The sequence below is a fragment of the Rissa tridactyla genome, chromosome 7, assembly GCF_028500815.1.
Source record: "Rissa tridactyla isolate bRisTri1 chromosome 7, bRisTri1.patW.cur.20221130, whole genome shotgun sequence".
Classification (NCBI taxonomy): domain Eukaryota; kingdom Metazoa; phylum Chordata; class Aves; order Charadriiformes; family Laridae; genus Rissa; species Rissa tridactyla.
In genome coordinates this window covers 7,197,355-7,214,095 of record NC_071472.1, presented here as the reverse complement: position 1 = coordinate 7,214,095, position 16,741 = coordinate 7,197,355, and the positions used below count along the sequence as shown (strand labels likewise).

General features: G+C 41.3%; 1 protein-coding gene across 1 annotated transcript in view; it reads left to right on the top strand.

Moving 5' to 3' along the window:
• The window catches only part of THSD7B (thrombospondin type 1 domain containing 7B), a 538,929-nt gene that overhangs the window by 395,697 nt on the left and 126,491 nt on the right, over window positions 1–16,741 (top strand). The window contains exons 15-16 of the mRNA XM_054207661.1: window positions 3,452–3,584; window positions 4,634–4,737. Of these exons, the coding sequence (XP_054063636.1) occupies window positions 3,452–3,584; window positions 4,634–4,737 (237 nt within the window). The remainder of the gene's footprint in view (window positions 1–3,451; window positions 3,585–4,633; window positions 4,738–16,741) is intronic.

The window sequence follows — 16,741 nt, the reverse complement described above, 5'->3', positions numbered from 1 at the left end:
AGAGGTAAGGCACCCCCAAAACTCTCAAACAGCATCATCCGAGTTGTAAAGTAAGGACTCAGAAGTTAAGGTTCTCTTGAGATCCTGAGGCTTGACTTTTTTCAGGAGGGCGAGCAGTCGTAGCCATACTTGAAATCAGCTGAAGTTCTTCTTTAAAAGGACAGTCGTACATAATGCTAATACTCTGGAAAATCGGGCTATAGCAATTTTAAATGAGATATAAAAATTACATTCATTAACATTTGTAAGGAATGCTGTAGAAAAGCCAATGAGGAAATTCAATTTTGAAAATGGGGTTCGAGTAATGTGCAATAAATGTTGAGGATAATTTAGTTTCTTGAGGTGGAGAAAATTACTGTGGGAAGCTCATTTAGATTTGGTACTGATTAATAGGAAGGAAATGGCTAAGATTCTAGTGGTGGTAGATAATTTGAATGAAAATCATCACAAAGTGATAGAGTTCACGATTCTTAGGAGAAGGGAAGGATGGCAATATCAGCAAGATGTTTTTAAAAAAAAAAAAGAAAATAAAGACAGACTTCAACAAACTGAGAGAATTGGTAGCAACCCCGCTTGGGAACATGCTCTATGCAGTCAGGAGTGTAGAACACCTGGAAGCTACCAAGAAAGACTGTATGATGGGCTGAAGCCCAACGGGACTCTATTTTCTATCCGGAAACTATTATAATAGAAAGCCGGCAGCCCAGGGGAACAAGGCGTGTGTAGGTCTGTATATGACTTACGTGTTCAAGCTTCAAACCATGAGGAGAAAACATCAAACCCAGCCAGCATAGCCCTGTTTGTAGCTTTTCTCATCGTTGGAGTTGTTCAGGACCTTGTTTCCTTTTTGATTGTCAAATTGTTTCACAAAAATTAGTAACAAGCATGTAACTGAAAGTGAATTTAAAAATACAATACAGATATTGAGAATGCAAATTAAGCTATAGGAGGATATTAGATAACAAGAATTACAGAAATGGATTAGAAGGAAGGGGAAGCTGAATGAAATACTTGTCCATTACTTACTGAGAAACGAGGGAAACACAACATGGAGAATGTAACGTGTAGTTGCTGCTGTTGTCTCCTGTCTGCAGCCAGGAGAGGAATGGACTAAAGAATAAGTATTTCTATAAATGCAATGTTCCCACGTCAGCAGGGCTGTGTGAACAGAGAAGGAAGTAATAAAGTAACACCAGAGCATCTAGTAGAGTGTCTTCTGGGTGAGAAATTGTAAGTCCTAAGGAACTAACTAAAACCCAGTAAAACCAAGACAAACCAAACCAAGCAATTGGTTCCCGACCCCCACCACCACCACTCCCCCCACCAAAAAAAGAAAGCAAAGATTAAGGAAATTGTAGATTACTCATCCTAACTTTGTTATGTAGAAAAACACAAGAACAGGTTATTACTTGAGATATAAACATTTCAAGAATCAGATTCTGAGAAACTGGCCAGGATGGATTTATTGAGAACAAGTCGTGCCCAATGAATTTAATCTCCTCCTTTGACAGCGTAGCTGCTCCAATTAAGGGACGTGGTAGATTTTTGACACATTAAACTTTTATCAGGAAGCTGAGGAGCAGTGACTTGAATTAAATCACTGTTAAATGGATACTCAGCTGTTTGAAAAATCTCACAGTGGATGTCGCTGTGAAAAGCGTCTGGCGCTCTCTCTTTTACTCCCTGCCATCAGGTATTGATACACCTTGATAAGATCCCGTGAGCCTCCTCCTCTCCAGGCTGAAGTGTCCCAGCTTTCCTGGTCTCTTCTTGTGTGTCAGGCGCTCTAGTCCCTCAGTAGTCTTTGTGGCTGTTCATTGGACTAACTCCAGTATGCCCATGTCCTCCTTCTCCAGGGGAGACCCAGAACTGGACATGGCACCCAGATGTCTCACGAGTGCTGATGAGAGGGAAAGGATCACCTCCCTTGACCTGCTGGTGATGCTTTTCCTAACGCGGCCCAGGATGCTGTGGCCCTTCTTTGCTGCAAGGGTACATTGCTGCCTCATTGTCAACTTGTCCATCAGGACTCCCACCTCTTTTTCTGCAAAGTTGCTTCCAGTCAGTTGGCTGATAGACGCCCACTGTTCACGATCAAACTGGAACATGAGCCAAGGAGAATCCTACAAAAAACACTGTCCCGCATTATATCCTTGTCTCCAAATTGGAGAGAGGTGGATTTGATGGATGGACCACTTGGTGGATAAGATATTGGCTGGATGGTTGCACTCAAGAGTTGCAGTCAACGGCTCAATGTCCAAGTGGAGACTGGTGATGAGTGGCATTCCTCAGGGGTTGGTATTGGGACCAGTGCTGTTTAACATCTTCATCGGTGACATGGACAGTGGGACTGAGTGCACCCTCAGCAAGTTTGCCAACGACACCAAGCTGTGTGGTGCAGTCAACATGCTGGAAGGAAGGGATGCCATCCAAAGGGACCTGGGCAGGTTTGACAGGTGGACCCATGCAAACCTCCTGAAGTTCAACAAGGCTAAGTGCAAGGTCCTGCACCTGTGTCATGGCAATCCCAAGCACTAATACAGGCTGGGTGGAGAATGGCTTAAGAGCAGTCCTGAGGAGAGGGACTTGGGAGTGCTGGTTGATGAGAAGCTCAACGTCAGCTGGCAATGTGCGCTTGCAGCCCAGAAAGCCAACCGCATCCTGGGCTGTATCAACAGAAGTGTGGCCAGCAGATTGAGCTTGGTGGTTCTGTCCCTCTGCTCCACTCTCTTGAAACCCCAGCCAGAGTACTGTGTCCAGCTCTGGGGCCCCCAACGTAAGAAGGACATGGACCTGTTGGAGCGAGTCCAGAGGAGGCCACAAAGATGATCAGAGGGCTGGAGCACCTCTTCTACGAAAATAGGCTGAGAGAGTTGGGGCTGTTCAGCCTGGAGAAGAGAAGGCTCCAGGGAGACGTTATAGCAGCCTTCCAGTACCTAAAGGGGACCTACAGGAGAGATGGGGAGGGACTCTTGATCAGGGAGTGTAGTGATGGGCTGAGGGGTAATGCTTTTAAACTGAAATAGGGTAGGTTTAGACTAGATATCAGGAAGAAATTCTTTACTGTGAGGGTGGTGAGGCACTGGAACAGGCTGCCCAGGGAAGTTGTGGGTGCCCCATCCCTGGAGGTGTTCAAGGCCAGGTATATGCTCGTACTTACTTTCTTGTCTGATTTGTTGTTCTGTTAAATAGAAGTTTTTTGATGTATCTCTTAGGCTGTTTATTTATCAACCTTACAGATGCTGTTCTGATGAACTACTGGTAATTTTAAAACGAGTAATGGTAGCTTTTCATCCACCATACCATCCCCTCTCTTCTTTGGGTAGTGCCAGAGTGCTCACGATTTCAAAATATAAATGAAATGCAAAGCATGTTTTCAACCAAGACAGCTAGATCACTAAATCGGGGTACCAGCCGTGTCTGGAAGTTGATTTTTTTCTTTATTTTACAGGCAATGCCACTGCAGTTAAGCAGTCCCGGTATAGGATTATCATTCAGGATGCTGCCAATGGGGGACAGGCATGCCCGGACACCTTGTATGAGGAAAGAGAATGTGAGGATATTCCTGTCTGTCCAGTGTACAGGTAAAAAGTGTTACCTTGGAATCACTCTCCTGCCAGTGGGTTTCCACTTCTTTAGAAACGACTCAATTATCCTGCCCAGTTTTCACCAGAAAATGACATGAAACTGAAAAATGCAGAGTTTTAAACAAATAACAATGTATGAACAATAAACCTTGCAAACTGTGTAACGTAGAGTTCAAATTGGAGATTTCGGTAGATCTGGCATCATCAGAACAAGCACCAATAGACACAGCTCCTAGAAATGGTAACCTCAGGGTTCAATGTGTTTAAGGAAGCTATTACTGGGAACTCCCTCCTCATGTATCTAAAAATCAATGTAAGCTATTTTGGGACCACAGGCACTCTACTGCCTTAATCATAATTGTATGCTTATTGCAGAAACTCTTATCTTTTCCCCTGATGCTCTCACTCCAGTGAATAATATGCACTTTAAAAAATTCTGATTAGACAAATAGTACAATAGGGCAATTACTCACCGCTCTTCATTAAAATTCTGTGACCCATCTGTTATACAATATTAGTAAATAGAAAAGCATTATATCTTCGCACATAACTCTCCAGCCCGCACATCTGGCAGCACATGGTCTCCGAGCAGAGCGGGGAGCCGAAGGAGGAGCAGGAGTCCCACCACTCGGCTCTGCCTGGCCCTGTACCACGTCGCTGCTTTCTCCTGTTCTTGACTGGCACCCATCCTGGCATAGAAAGCAGACTGGGTGCAGCATCAGTTGTATGAGAACGGGTTTGCAGGAGGAGAGCCTGATTTTGGAGCCCACTGAAGGTGTTTCCTGCGTGTTTTACGTGATTCTGAAGCATGCCCTACAAAAATGAGAAAGGGTAACGCGATTGGAGGATGACATGGCTTTCTAGAAGGTGAACCTTGCATGTGAGTTTCAGTTCACAACGCTTATTTAAGGAGTAATTGCAGCTTTTTGACTATTTTTCCTTAACTCTCTGCAGTATATCATAATTCGTAACTGAAGTTTTTGCTTGGACATGTTAACTGTTTTACAGTCTTAACCAACTTAATTGTTAACCTTTTCCTCTGGCAGGTGGAAGACCCACCGCTGGAGTCACTGTGTGCTGGTGCCGGATTCAGTGAGACAGACTGCGCCGGGACATAGCGAGGCATGTGGACGTGGTTTGCAGTCAAGGGGTAAGCTTTCTCCATGCAGCCTCCAAATATTTCAGGTGCTGGAGTGTGGTATTTAAGTAGGGTCTCTACTCCTTTACAGTAGCTAATCTGGAAACTGAGTGACTGAAGCACTTAGAATAAAGTGGTTTTGGAAGTGGACCCATTGTACAGTTTTGCTGCTGTGCTGGACGTTAAAGTACCAGTAACGTGAGAGTATGCTTGCAGTATAGGAGGGGATTTATGCCTTGCGGTAATTTGCTCCTCTTCTGCTTGAAGATGAAGCATGTGGGCTTTGAAAGAACTGCTTATCTATAGGCCTCTATGAAGTAATCCGTTCTTGGCGCTAAAAATGGAAAGGATAATTTCCTTGTGATTTTAAATTTTAGTAATAATTTGCCCGAGGCCTGATTTTCATTAAGACTGTTAGAGAATTTCAGCGTGGGTAAAGGCTTTGGGCTCCTGCCCTTGGTGTGATTAGCACTTGGAAAATACAGTGATCCCCTTGTCTGAACAAAAGTGTTGAGAAGAATTTTACTGTTCGGTGGGTGATTGGAGCCTGTCGTGGTTCCTGCAGATGGCTGGAGATCTGGCTGTTATCAGTCTCCTGGGAAATCTAATGAAACCTTTAACAAAAGGTTATTTTTATTGGAAAAAAAAATTACTATACAGGTATGCTCACTGAAGAAACTTGACATAATAATTTACTCCTTCACAAGGGAAAGAATAGTAGAAACTATTCTTTAAAGATGAAGTGAATTTCTTATATAATCTGGAAACAAAGGAAAAGCAAGAAGAACCCTGACAGTATGTGGGCTGTGTCTGATAGAAGAAATGTGTTTTAAACTAAAGCTCAAAGGAGTAAATATCTTTAATTAGGTTTTGACCACAAGCCTTTCCACAAGAATTTCAAAGAGAGCTCTGTAAATTGAGATGTCCTAAAATGTATTCCTCAATCTCCATGTGAAGGGAAGGTAATCTTTATGCTCCAGTAGGTGCACGAACTTTGTATTAATCTTACTCTGACAGAATTTGAAGTATAATAGAAGAGTATCACGCTTTTTTTTGCTCGGTGGCGAGTCCTCCCACAATTACATAGGCTGTGTGCTATGTGCAGGGTAATCATGGAAAAGGAATTTCGTAACCTGGTGGGTTTAAGCAAAATTTGTGGCAGTGCCACGTTCGCTTTTTGTAATTAACTGTGCTTTTTGCAAACAGCTTTGGTTTTTATAATTACATGTTGTGATAGAACCAGTCTGCGAGGTGTTATTGGGGGTGAGTGGGGTTTCAGGAAAATGAGTTCTCAGATGAAACCCATGGAAGATTTTCAAGACGTTTCCTACAAACAAGGGGCGTGATCTCCATGGAGAAGGCAGCTGAAACCAAGCTGCGAACTCTGACCATATTGCTTCTGAAAAACAAGCTGTTAGATTTTCAGCGATTCTGTATCGTGTCTATAGAAGTGTTTAGTAAGGGAAACTTTCATAAAGCTGCTGTTAATACCTCACCTTGCTGCTACTTGAACCCTTCAAGAGCAGCTGGCCCATGTGAAGAGATGCTGTGTCACCATATTGTCAGGGAGTAGCCATTTAGCCAAGGGTGGCGTTTGCCTGTGCGCCTTGCTGGGTCTCTTCAGCTTGTAGAGGGGACTTTGGAGATATTTTTGAAATAACTTGAGGTGTGAGGCTGGGTATTTGGGTTTGTTCAGCCTGGAAAGTGTCTGATGGGAGCGGGGTTCACGAAGAAGTTGGAGCCACGCTCTTCCCAGAGGTGCACAGTGAAATAACAGATGCTAACAGTTATAGGCTGTGGTGAGGGAAATTCCCAGATTGCCCAGAGAGGCTGTAAATTCCTTGGAGACACTGAAAACTCAACTGAATAAGGTCTTGAGCAGCCTTTTCTAACTTTGAGGTCAGTGCTGCTTAAAGCAGGCGTTGAATCTTCAGAGGTCCCTTCCGTTCTAAATTGTATTGTACGATTTTGTGAGTCTGTGGGTCTTTTCAGGGGAATCTGTGCCACCGGTGGAAGAACGCCAGGTGTTACTGATAGATGCTTTCCTGCAATATTCAGGCATCCTACAAACGAGTTTGCATTCAGGGTATCACCAGCAGTAATTGGCTTGCATAATGTGTCAGCATCTTTAGCCAGTAAGTGCTTATTCTCCAAAGAGTATTTATATGAATTTGCCCAATTTCTTTTTTACCGTGTAACAGCAATTACCCTTTTACCACTGAAGATAATCAGTCTTGCTGTTCCTTAGAGCATCCATTTTCAGAATTTTTTTTCTTGTTCCATGAGTGTTTTAACTGAAATTGCACATAAACGTACTAGATAACATGCAGAAGACATCAGAATTTGTCTGTGAATAATAAGCAGAATAGCCAAAGAGATGACAGCTGTCTGAAGCTGCAGTTTTCGTGGCTTTATCTTGGAATGATATCACACTAATTACAACAGCCTTTCATTGTGTGTATCAGCTTCAGTGGACCAACGTATTCAGAAAACAATCGTGCAGATAAGAGAAAAGTAGCGTTTAGAACTAAGAAATATAGTTGTTATTTAAATTTCATTAAGGCACGATTTGCAAAAAGCCCCTGAGATAGGGCACTCAAGTAAAACAGGGTGGAGATGTTACTGTTGCATGACAGTGACATATACAACATTTCTAACAGTAAATGAAGAGCTTTACAAGCTTTTCTATTGCTGTATAGCTGTCATTTTCCTTGACAAGAGACTAATTTACTAGAAGGTGTCAAGACTGTGAGAAAATTGCTTCTGCTTTGGATGCCCTTCAGTGACTTTACTGTTCTCTGATGTTTGTGATGGAGGATCCTTCAGAAATGACCTCTCCCTTCTGTGCTGGCATGAGCAGCCACCTTAGACATTTACATTTTGGGGGGAAAAATGTGTTGCTCATTACAAGGGATTGTTAAAGTTTAATTAGTGGATGGAAAGCCTATTTTAAGCAAGTATCTTTGAAGGCTGCTTCAAAAGCCGTTGATAAAGTAAATAGATACGTGTTAAAGACCAGACTGATGTAATGAGACTCTGCTTTAAAAACTAGTCTTGGAAATATGCTGACAGGATGGCTATGAAAAAAAGTAGTTACTTTCCAAAAGCAAGGAGTAGCTGCAGCAATGGAACATGGCGTATCTTATTTCTTCTGCTCCTGCCACTTCTTAACTGTGATTCATTTGGGGGATTTGACTACATCTTCCCCCATTAACGAGACAGTAAGTCCCACTCAGAGCCGTAGCTCCCCATTGCAAGAATACGGAAACGCGGCGACACAGAGCAACGAATAGTTTTAGAGAATAATTTATTGGCTTATGTACAGGAAAACAACAACAACGCAGTAATGAGAAACTACCCTTCTGCTTTGGAGAAGTGCGCTCTCCCCAGCTCACCTGAGGTCGCGGGGTGGATCGATACCGCACAGCCTCTCCGCGCATCTCAGTGGAATATTTCTCTTGGTATGCTCTGCTGTCAGAGCACGTATGAAGTATTTCTCTCCTTCTTTAACCGGGTTGTAAATTCACACCACGTGGACTTCGCTAAGATGGTTGGTGTTAAATATAATCCGTTTCAGTTGAAAAGTTGATATATGAATTGACAGTGGGAAAAAGTAGATGGCAGGCAGCACCGGACTCGAGCAATTTGATTCCTGTCTCCTTCATTGCAGGTTTCTGGCTCTTGCTCTGGAGCTTCTGTGATAGCTATAGGAGTATTGCAGACAAGACCCGGTGGAGACTGAGATGCAGATCAAAAATTTATAGTTATGAGAACAAAAATTGTAACAATCTACTGTTTTCCTAGTGTGTCTAAACGCAGTGATAGTTCCAGCAAAATCTCATCTAAAATACAGGCAGAACTGTGATTACAAACAATTTGCAACAAATTAATGACTAAGTTAATGTGTTATATGCGAGGTAAGATGAAAAGATGAATTTTGGTATTGCCTGTTTACATTGCATCTACAAAAATATTTCAAACAGGCATCCTTTAGCTGTATTATCTAGTGTGTATGGCCATTACTGTGTTACAGACTGATAATACATTACTGTTGTTTCTGCTGAAATTATATTATGGGTAACCTATTTATAATGAGAAGTGCCATCAAAAAAGCATCAGCATTACCATTTTTTTTGACGATAAGATAGTCACCCAACAGTTCTTATTCCCTGTTTTGTAGGTAGTTAATATAACTGCTGATTAGCCAAATTAACAGATGCATTCACAGTGATTTGAGTTGCAGAATGCTTTTGCACAGAATTACCAATTTCAGGAGGTACATATAAGAATCCTGTTATAATTTACAGGCTAGAGGCAATGTGATGGCCTAAAGTTTACAATGAATACATTTATGATAGTAAACGCGGCGAAGACAGGGTCTGCTTCAGTGAGATGGTGATATTTATGAGCAGTGCTTTGCAGTGCAGTCCTGCGTATAAATCTGTCCTGCCGATAGCGGCTTACCTGTCATCAGGAGCTCCCTCCAATATTAACTTCTCCTGGTAGGACACTGGCACCTTGAGCCTTATTCTGAGCGATGCTGAAGTTTCGTTGGGTTTGTCAGTGATTTTTTCAGGTAATAGCGGGCTAGGGAGCCACTGCTAATGGGTGGTTGCGGGGATACAAGTGGGAGTATGGATTTGGGGGCGCAGGGAGCCTGAACTTGAGTGGTCCCAACCGGCGTCACTGTCTGGAAGACACCTGCCTGGCAACTGGCGGCATTGGTAGCAAGTAGTTGAGGGAAAAATAATTACCATGGTAAGGACAGGAGCCGAGTCTCGTTTGTGAAAGGCAAGTTTGTGAAACAAAGTCTATCTGGCATGGGGACTGATGTTCAGGGGGCGGCCTTCCCAGGATGGAGAGCCTCAGTCTCTTTATCAGTTGTGTCTTCCTGGCGTTTCGCCGACACTTTACCGATGTAGCCGCCCTACATTGTACTGCAAATTCATAAAGTACCTGTTGTCTGTATTGTTATTTTCTTGTCACTGATAATGCAGTTTTTAGCTTATAAACACACGGAGAGTAATAAGGTGATAAGAAACAACCATGCCAGAATTGATTTACTATTATTTGTTCTTGATAATCTGATTTCTTTCCTTGACAAGGCAGTGGGCTGGAGGTTAGGCAGTAAGGTAAATGGAAAGCAGGACAGATAATATTCTCCTGACTTTAGGAAGACATTGAGTCTGGTCCAACGTGACAGTCTCCCATGGGCAATAAGAAAGTATGACCTGGAGAAATGCAGGATGAGGTGGTTGTGCAGCTTGTTGAAAAACCGCAGTCAAAGCTCTGTTATCAGTGGTTTGCTGTCAATAAGGAAGGACATTTCAGATGGCTTCACATGGGGGACACATACTCATGGCTGTCTTCGGGATTTTCACTGATAGTGTGTATAATGAAATACAGAGTACACCTATAACATATCTGGCTATTTGCAAATTGTGAGTGCTTCGAAGGGTGGGCCAAAAATAGAAGTTGGATGGATCTGAGCATGGTCTGAAATCAGAAAAGTGACATTTTCATTACAGAAAAAAATGTGCAGCACTTGCACTATGTAGAAAGATGGGCAGCGGTCCTGCAGAGGTAAGTCTGGAATCAAGAGTTATGGACTACGCGTGAGTAGCATTACACTGTTCTAAAAAAATGTACATCCTGAAATCACGTATTTCTTATATTTTCCTTCTGATCTCCAAGGTTGTGACATTTATTCTTCTGATTCCTAAAATAGAATATTTTTAAGGGGTAATCTTCCCTTTTACTTTTGTTTCATAATACTTCCTGCCACTGTAAAGAATGACAAATAATTAAGGCCAAATAAAAACTTCGCAACTTTTTCCTGAATAATTCCAATAGATTAGGATTCTTTTTGCAAAATACCCAAACTTCATTAACAGAAAGACATTAACTATTTAGGATATTCTGGTGAATATCAGTGAATGAATTAAAATCTCTTGAACTTAATGAACGTTTACCCTTCATTTTACATTTAAAACTTATCTTCAGTCTTGGTGAACTCTGTATATTCGTGCAGAGGATTTTGTAATTTTAGAGATTTATCACTGCAGTATGGATGCTTTTTTACATGAGTCTGGATTTTTTGTATCTAATTTCTATCAGTTTACCTATTGGCTTTGATCTTCAAATTATTTCCCAAAGCCTGGGTTTAATTGTGGATTTGACAGTAGCTTAGCTTCCTGCAAAAACGTGTGACAATGTTTCACAAAGGGGAAAACAGGGAAAAACTAAGGAGGAGAAAAACCAAAACAATACTAATGCCGTGTATGCATTCTCAGCCTTTCCTACACCAGTGGAGTGAGGAAGGTATCCTCTCCCAGACAGATTTTCCATGGGATTTATTTCAGTTTTGGAACATTAGAATTGACCGTGAGCAGGAGGAGAGGGCAAGGGACAGATGAGGCGATGTGAGATGTGACGGATCAGTCTCTGAGCATTTCATGGCTGCTTTTTAGGTTCCTGCAGTTTAATTTATGAGAAATAAAATCACCTGCTTGTATAGAAATCATCCTGGGCCAATTTCTTAAAACCTGGCTCCGTAGCAGAGTTGTCTATGCAAATCTGTGCATGGCTGTAGTGAAGTCTGCAGCTGGCTGCTGGTTTGGGGAATGGAAGTTCATCGCCGTATTGTATTACATCCCACTGATCTCCAGGTAATGTGTTCCTGTAGACCAATTTTTCTTTCCTTGGGTCTTAGTTGATAGGACAAGGGGAAGAAAGATTGATACTGATTTTCCAGTGACAGGTGGTTCACAAAAGATTGATGGTCGACTGCCCTCCTTTTTTCATGAGAGATGTCAGCAGGCATCACAAGATGCTTAAAACAGTGCTACTATATTTCAGTCTGGGTCTGGCCCGACTTCCACCTCAGGTATAGCTGCTATAAGAGTATTTCACAGGCCGTAGGAGAATTGTCATGGCATTACTTTTTAGACGCTACCTAATAGCAAGAAAGACTCCAACTCATTCCTGTCACTGTAGCCTTATGCCAGAAATATAAAAATTGAGGAGACTTAGAAAATTTGTCCTGACAGCAATCTACAGTGCAATGTTTTATCCAAAGGCAACTCAGTAATCTGTACACTCTCTATAAAATAAAGATGAAAACTGCGTCAGATAAATTACCTATATTTGATTTCCTTCAAAAACAGGACAGTATATTCCAATCTGTACAAGGAAATAAGCGGGTTTTCTAGCTTAACTATATACTGTTCCTATCTGATAAACAAAACAAATATCAGCATCTTAGTACAACACACAGCATTTGTTTCCTGGGGGGGAAAAATAGTCTTGATCAAGTCGAAAAGTCTTTTGAAGCCAGAAGGCATAAACACTGAAAATGTATACTACAAGCATGTACCAACAGAGGGATTGTTAAAAGATCAAAATAATGAGAAGTAAAGCAGGGGAACATCAAAGCTTTCCAGGCTACGTATTTCTGCCTTGATTAGGAGGAAGGAGGGAAGAAGGGGGGAAAGAAGGTTTTAGATCAATAGGAAATGGCCCAATCACCTCAAAGTCAAAGGCAGCACCATCCAAATGTGTACAATTTACAGGAATCACTAGAGCATCTCAATCATAAAAGTCCCAAATGATCTGACAGCACTCACACCGTATTTAACAGGTACAGAGAGGGAGTCGAGATCATATTATCTGAAGGAAACTCCTTTTTAAATGTAAGGGTAGATAGATTTTCATTTTGTCTTTCATCCCTCTGATTAAGTTCAGCTCTCTTTGGTCCTCCTAAGATTTCTTTCATCTAGCGTGTAGTCTGTATGATCTAAGCAACTATCGGTGAAAGTCGTTTTTGGGGTCCTTTTTTAAATGATGGATTGTCATTAAACAGAGTATAGTAGATGAAAGAGGTCCAAGGAGAACCAAACTGTGCTGAGACTTACTCAGGAGGATGAAAGATGTAATGAGAGACATAATGAAGAGCAATCTCTCCCTCAGACTAGAGACAGGCCCTTCCGATTACGACTTGTTTTTAGCACCAGCTTCCAGTGATTTAAAATCACAGTTATGAACTGTTGATTCAGACTTTTCCTAGAAATCTGAGGAAATTTATTATATGAACAGTGGGCCTGGGTGGTCATGGTTCATGGTTTAGGGGGAGGATGTTATAAACTATAACAGAAATCTTTTCTGTGGCCGCGGGTGGGTTATAAGTAGACCTGATCACGCAGCCTTGTGTGCTCCTGATAAGACATACAGGAGCCATTTCATCCTAAAACTGTGTTTTGTTGACTTAGAACCTGAAACATGAAAAATTCTTAATATTTTATATGAGCTCATGTAACTGTCACTGTAACTAGCTATGAAAATACCTGGGTTTTTTTGTGTTCTTCCTAATCTCTGGGCCTCTGCCTGTGTCTGGCATACCTCAGTTCCATGGCTCAACCCTGCAGAGAGTAATCTCTTTTGGCTTCTTGGTGATTTTCAGTTTAATTGAATCATCCTTTCTTCGTGAGACATTTGAGTCCCGTTTGGTCTCCTTTTTTGTTTCCTATTTTATATAACACTTTCACGTCCCTCTTGTTCACCTCTCCGTGTTGCAGGCTGTTCATTCAGTACTGATTTAGATCTACTTTTGCTTTTATAAAATTTTAATTTCCTCCTTGTCACGGTTGTGCTGTTTACAAATCCAAAGATAATTCATGCCAAAGCTGCTGTGGTTCATAGGGAAATTGTTAAAAATTCATCTGCGCTGAGCAGGGTAAGATCCAGGTTCTCTGGAAAATGGCCTTAAGGAGAACTTTTCTTCAATCAGACACTTTAAACGGGAAACCTTGAAGCATGACCGAAAATAAGCAAGTTTATTAAAAAGCTTTTATGCTATTAGTTGTCAGGAAAACACCAGAGATGTTATTCTCCCAGTCTTTACCAGAATAACCTCTTCCTTGTCCATAATGGTCTCAGTCAAGTGGAATACCACATTGTGAGAAATTCCAGAGACGTTAACTGGAAGGATAAAGACTGGTTGTTTATTATTACAGTACGATGGTACCAAAGGGGCTTAGTTTGATATTTATTTTACCTAGCTGAAGAAATGGACGGTTCTGGGTTGAAATGCTGGTCCTGCCTAAATCGATGAAATAGTAAAGGACTTCGTCAGTTGTTTGGACATCCCCCCCCCGTCACCCAAAAAAACCCAAAAACAACCCACTCAAAAAACAACAAACAGACAAAACCAACTGCTGGTGAAAGGAAAAAGGGAGATGTTGAAAGAAATGCAGAATTTGATTTATAGCAGATATTGTTCCTTGTCAGACAGCTAACGTTTGCACTGCCTGGGGAATTTCCTTCGGAGGAGCTCGGTAAAAGTTGCAGTTTGCGTTTTCCCTTGTTCCGCGTTAGTTCTAAAGCGCTCCTTATTGGAAATTATTGAGTCAAGTTTCTTTGAATAATTAAGCACTAATACTCAACATGAATATTAGCATCCTAAGTGGCAGAGCTCATCAGTGTGGCTTACTATAAATCTTCAGGCACAAAGTCTGTTAAACGTGACATGCCACAAAGGTGCAGAAGGAATCCTGATGTCATGTTCGTTGAATCTAAATTTGTGTATTTATGTTACTCCAGTAGCTTTATGTCTGCAGTAGAGGTTTTAGACATGAGTTTTCAATTTCAGAATAAATGAATAACCTTGGCTCAAACTATCTTTCAAAATCCCCAGCGTCTTACTTTCAAATGGGTGCGCTGAAGTGACAGCAGAGTAACTGGAAGTGACGGGGATACTTACGAAGTGCTTGCCCTTGCAAGAGTTTGTCAGGTAACTGTGAAATGGCCAATAACACATTTGCTTTGCGCAGCCAGCGGTGCTCTTTTCTGTTGGCACCCTTTCTAAATATGTTCAGAAGTATTAAAAATACTGAGCACTGTGTTTAGCGCTTTCGAAACCAGCTTGATTGCAGCATTAATACTTCCAAGCATTTTCCCTGTTGGAAACACCCCATCTCCCCTTTCATTAACGGTATTGTCATTGATTTGCTTCTCAAAAGACTCAGGAGAAGATTCCGTCTTAACTTATAGTATAATAAATCAAGAGGAGCTTCATCCAAAAAAATTGGAATTCCACTGGAATAAAATTACTACAAAAGAAAAAGCCATCTCTGTACTTTGATGGCAATAGATAGTAATGAAAAAACTGTCACCTTCTAACAAAGATTTTTCTAAAGTCAATTTTTTTCCTGGCAGCCGCTGGTTTTGCCTAGTGCGTGCATCATTTATTAAAGGATTGGTGATATTGGCTTTGCGAAATAAGGAAAGTTTGGAATAATATGTTGTGAGATTTGACAGAGTTTTCCCAAAGTGGAGTATTTTGTAAAGTCAAATGTGGATCCTGCATGTGAAGCCTTGTAGCAAATGTGACTTTTTACCACTTTTTGGTCAATTCTAATGTCGGTACTATTGTTCCTTCCTGACAGTTCACTGAAGTTTCAGTCCTGCTATTATATATATTTGTTTTCTTTGATATGTGCCCCAATGTTATTGAAATTTCTTTGAGTTATCTCTTTTCTACTGTCTTTTGGATATTAAATTTCTGTATCTTTATTTTTATCCTGGTCTTTGTGTTGGCAAGGGAAACGCCTGAACTAGGGGCACGCAGTACAAGGGAATCTAACAGGCCTATTAAAATGTAATAGGCTTGTCGCAGGCCATCTACTTCAGCATTTGTTTAATTCAGGGTGAAGTAGATCAGGACTTCCTCAAGGGATGTGTGACGTGAGAGGGCAACACTCCCAGCCGTCGCTGTGTGACGGGAATATATGGGCTTTCACAGCCTCTGCCCTTGCTGACCACGAGCCTTCACTGCTGGATTATTTTATTCCTTATGCTCTGGGAAGGCATCTTAGTAATAGGTACTTATAACGATGTTTGAGAAAATCAAGAGGAAATTGGTCTGCAGAACCGAGCAGCTCCGTGCAGGCACGAACTCTTGAGAGAGTTGGAGGGATTTAGCTCTTCTGTTGCATTTTAACCCCCTGGAGCATGGGATGCGGTCGTGGCAGGCATCGTTTGGGGCACATGGGGGAATTTGTGGGGCAAATCAGACACACCATGTTTGTGAGAAGTTGCTTTGAGCAGCAGGTGCTTTTTCAGGGCTGCTTTGGAAGGCTCAGTTAGCGGAGCACATAAAAATCACTGCCTGCAAGATGGATGGGTTACCTTGCTGGTAAAGTTGCATGTGAGCAAACCTCCAAACAAACAGGGAATACATTTGTGCTTTAAAATAAATAGATATCTTCAGCGCCTAGTTTCATGGAGTATAAATTTTCATGTAATCTAAGCACATCTGCTCATAATAATTAACTTCTGTGGTGTACGAAAGGAAAAGCTACATCAGCTCTATGGTACGATAAGATGGATTGCTTTCTATCTGTTCATCATAGTGATTAATTGTAGCATTTATAGGAAAATGGCTGCTTTTTATTCATTTTTGTTTTTAGATCATGTATCTTGCCTTTTTTAAGGCTTATTTAAATGTAAATACTCTGCAAATCCGGTATGAAAGCATAAACTTTCCAATTTTATGTGCTTTGATGAGAAACAGGGCAAAATATGTCTCTGCTTAAATTGTCTTATCTGAAGACTTTGAAAGATGCCTGTCTTTCCTAGGGAGATGAATTTCACAGGTAAGCGTAAATATTGAAAGTGACCATGAAAGAAATTTAGAGGGATTATGGAATTTCATTTGACCCTGAGAGCTGATGTTTCCAAGGGGCAAGCTTAATAATAATGAAACATATTAGCGATTTGCAGTTGGTCCTGTGGTTTTGCAAGTATTAAATGTATACTGTGAGTGAAATAATCATCTGATGTGTTTCCAGAAGTTAAATACACTTAATTCTTGGGCTTCAGTTCAGGAAGACTTGAGTATATGCTTTGTGGGATGTAGCAGTAGACTTGCAGTAGAAGTGATGGGTAGACGAGTATAGCTATCAATTAGCGCTAACCTGTCAAGTAGGTTGATCAGGGGAGCCCAACGATCCCATTGTAT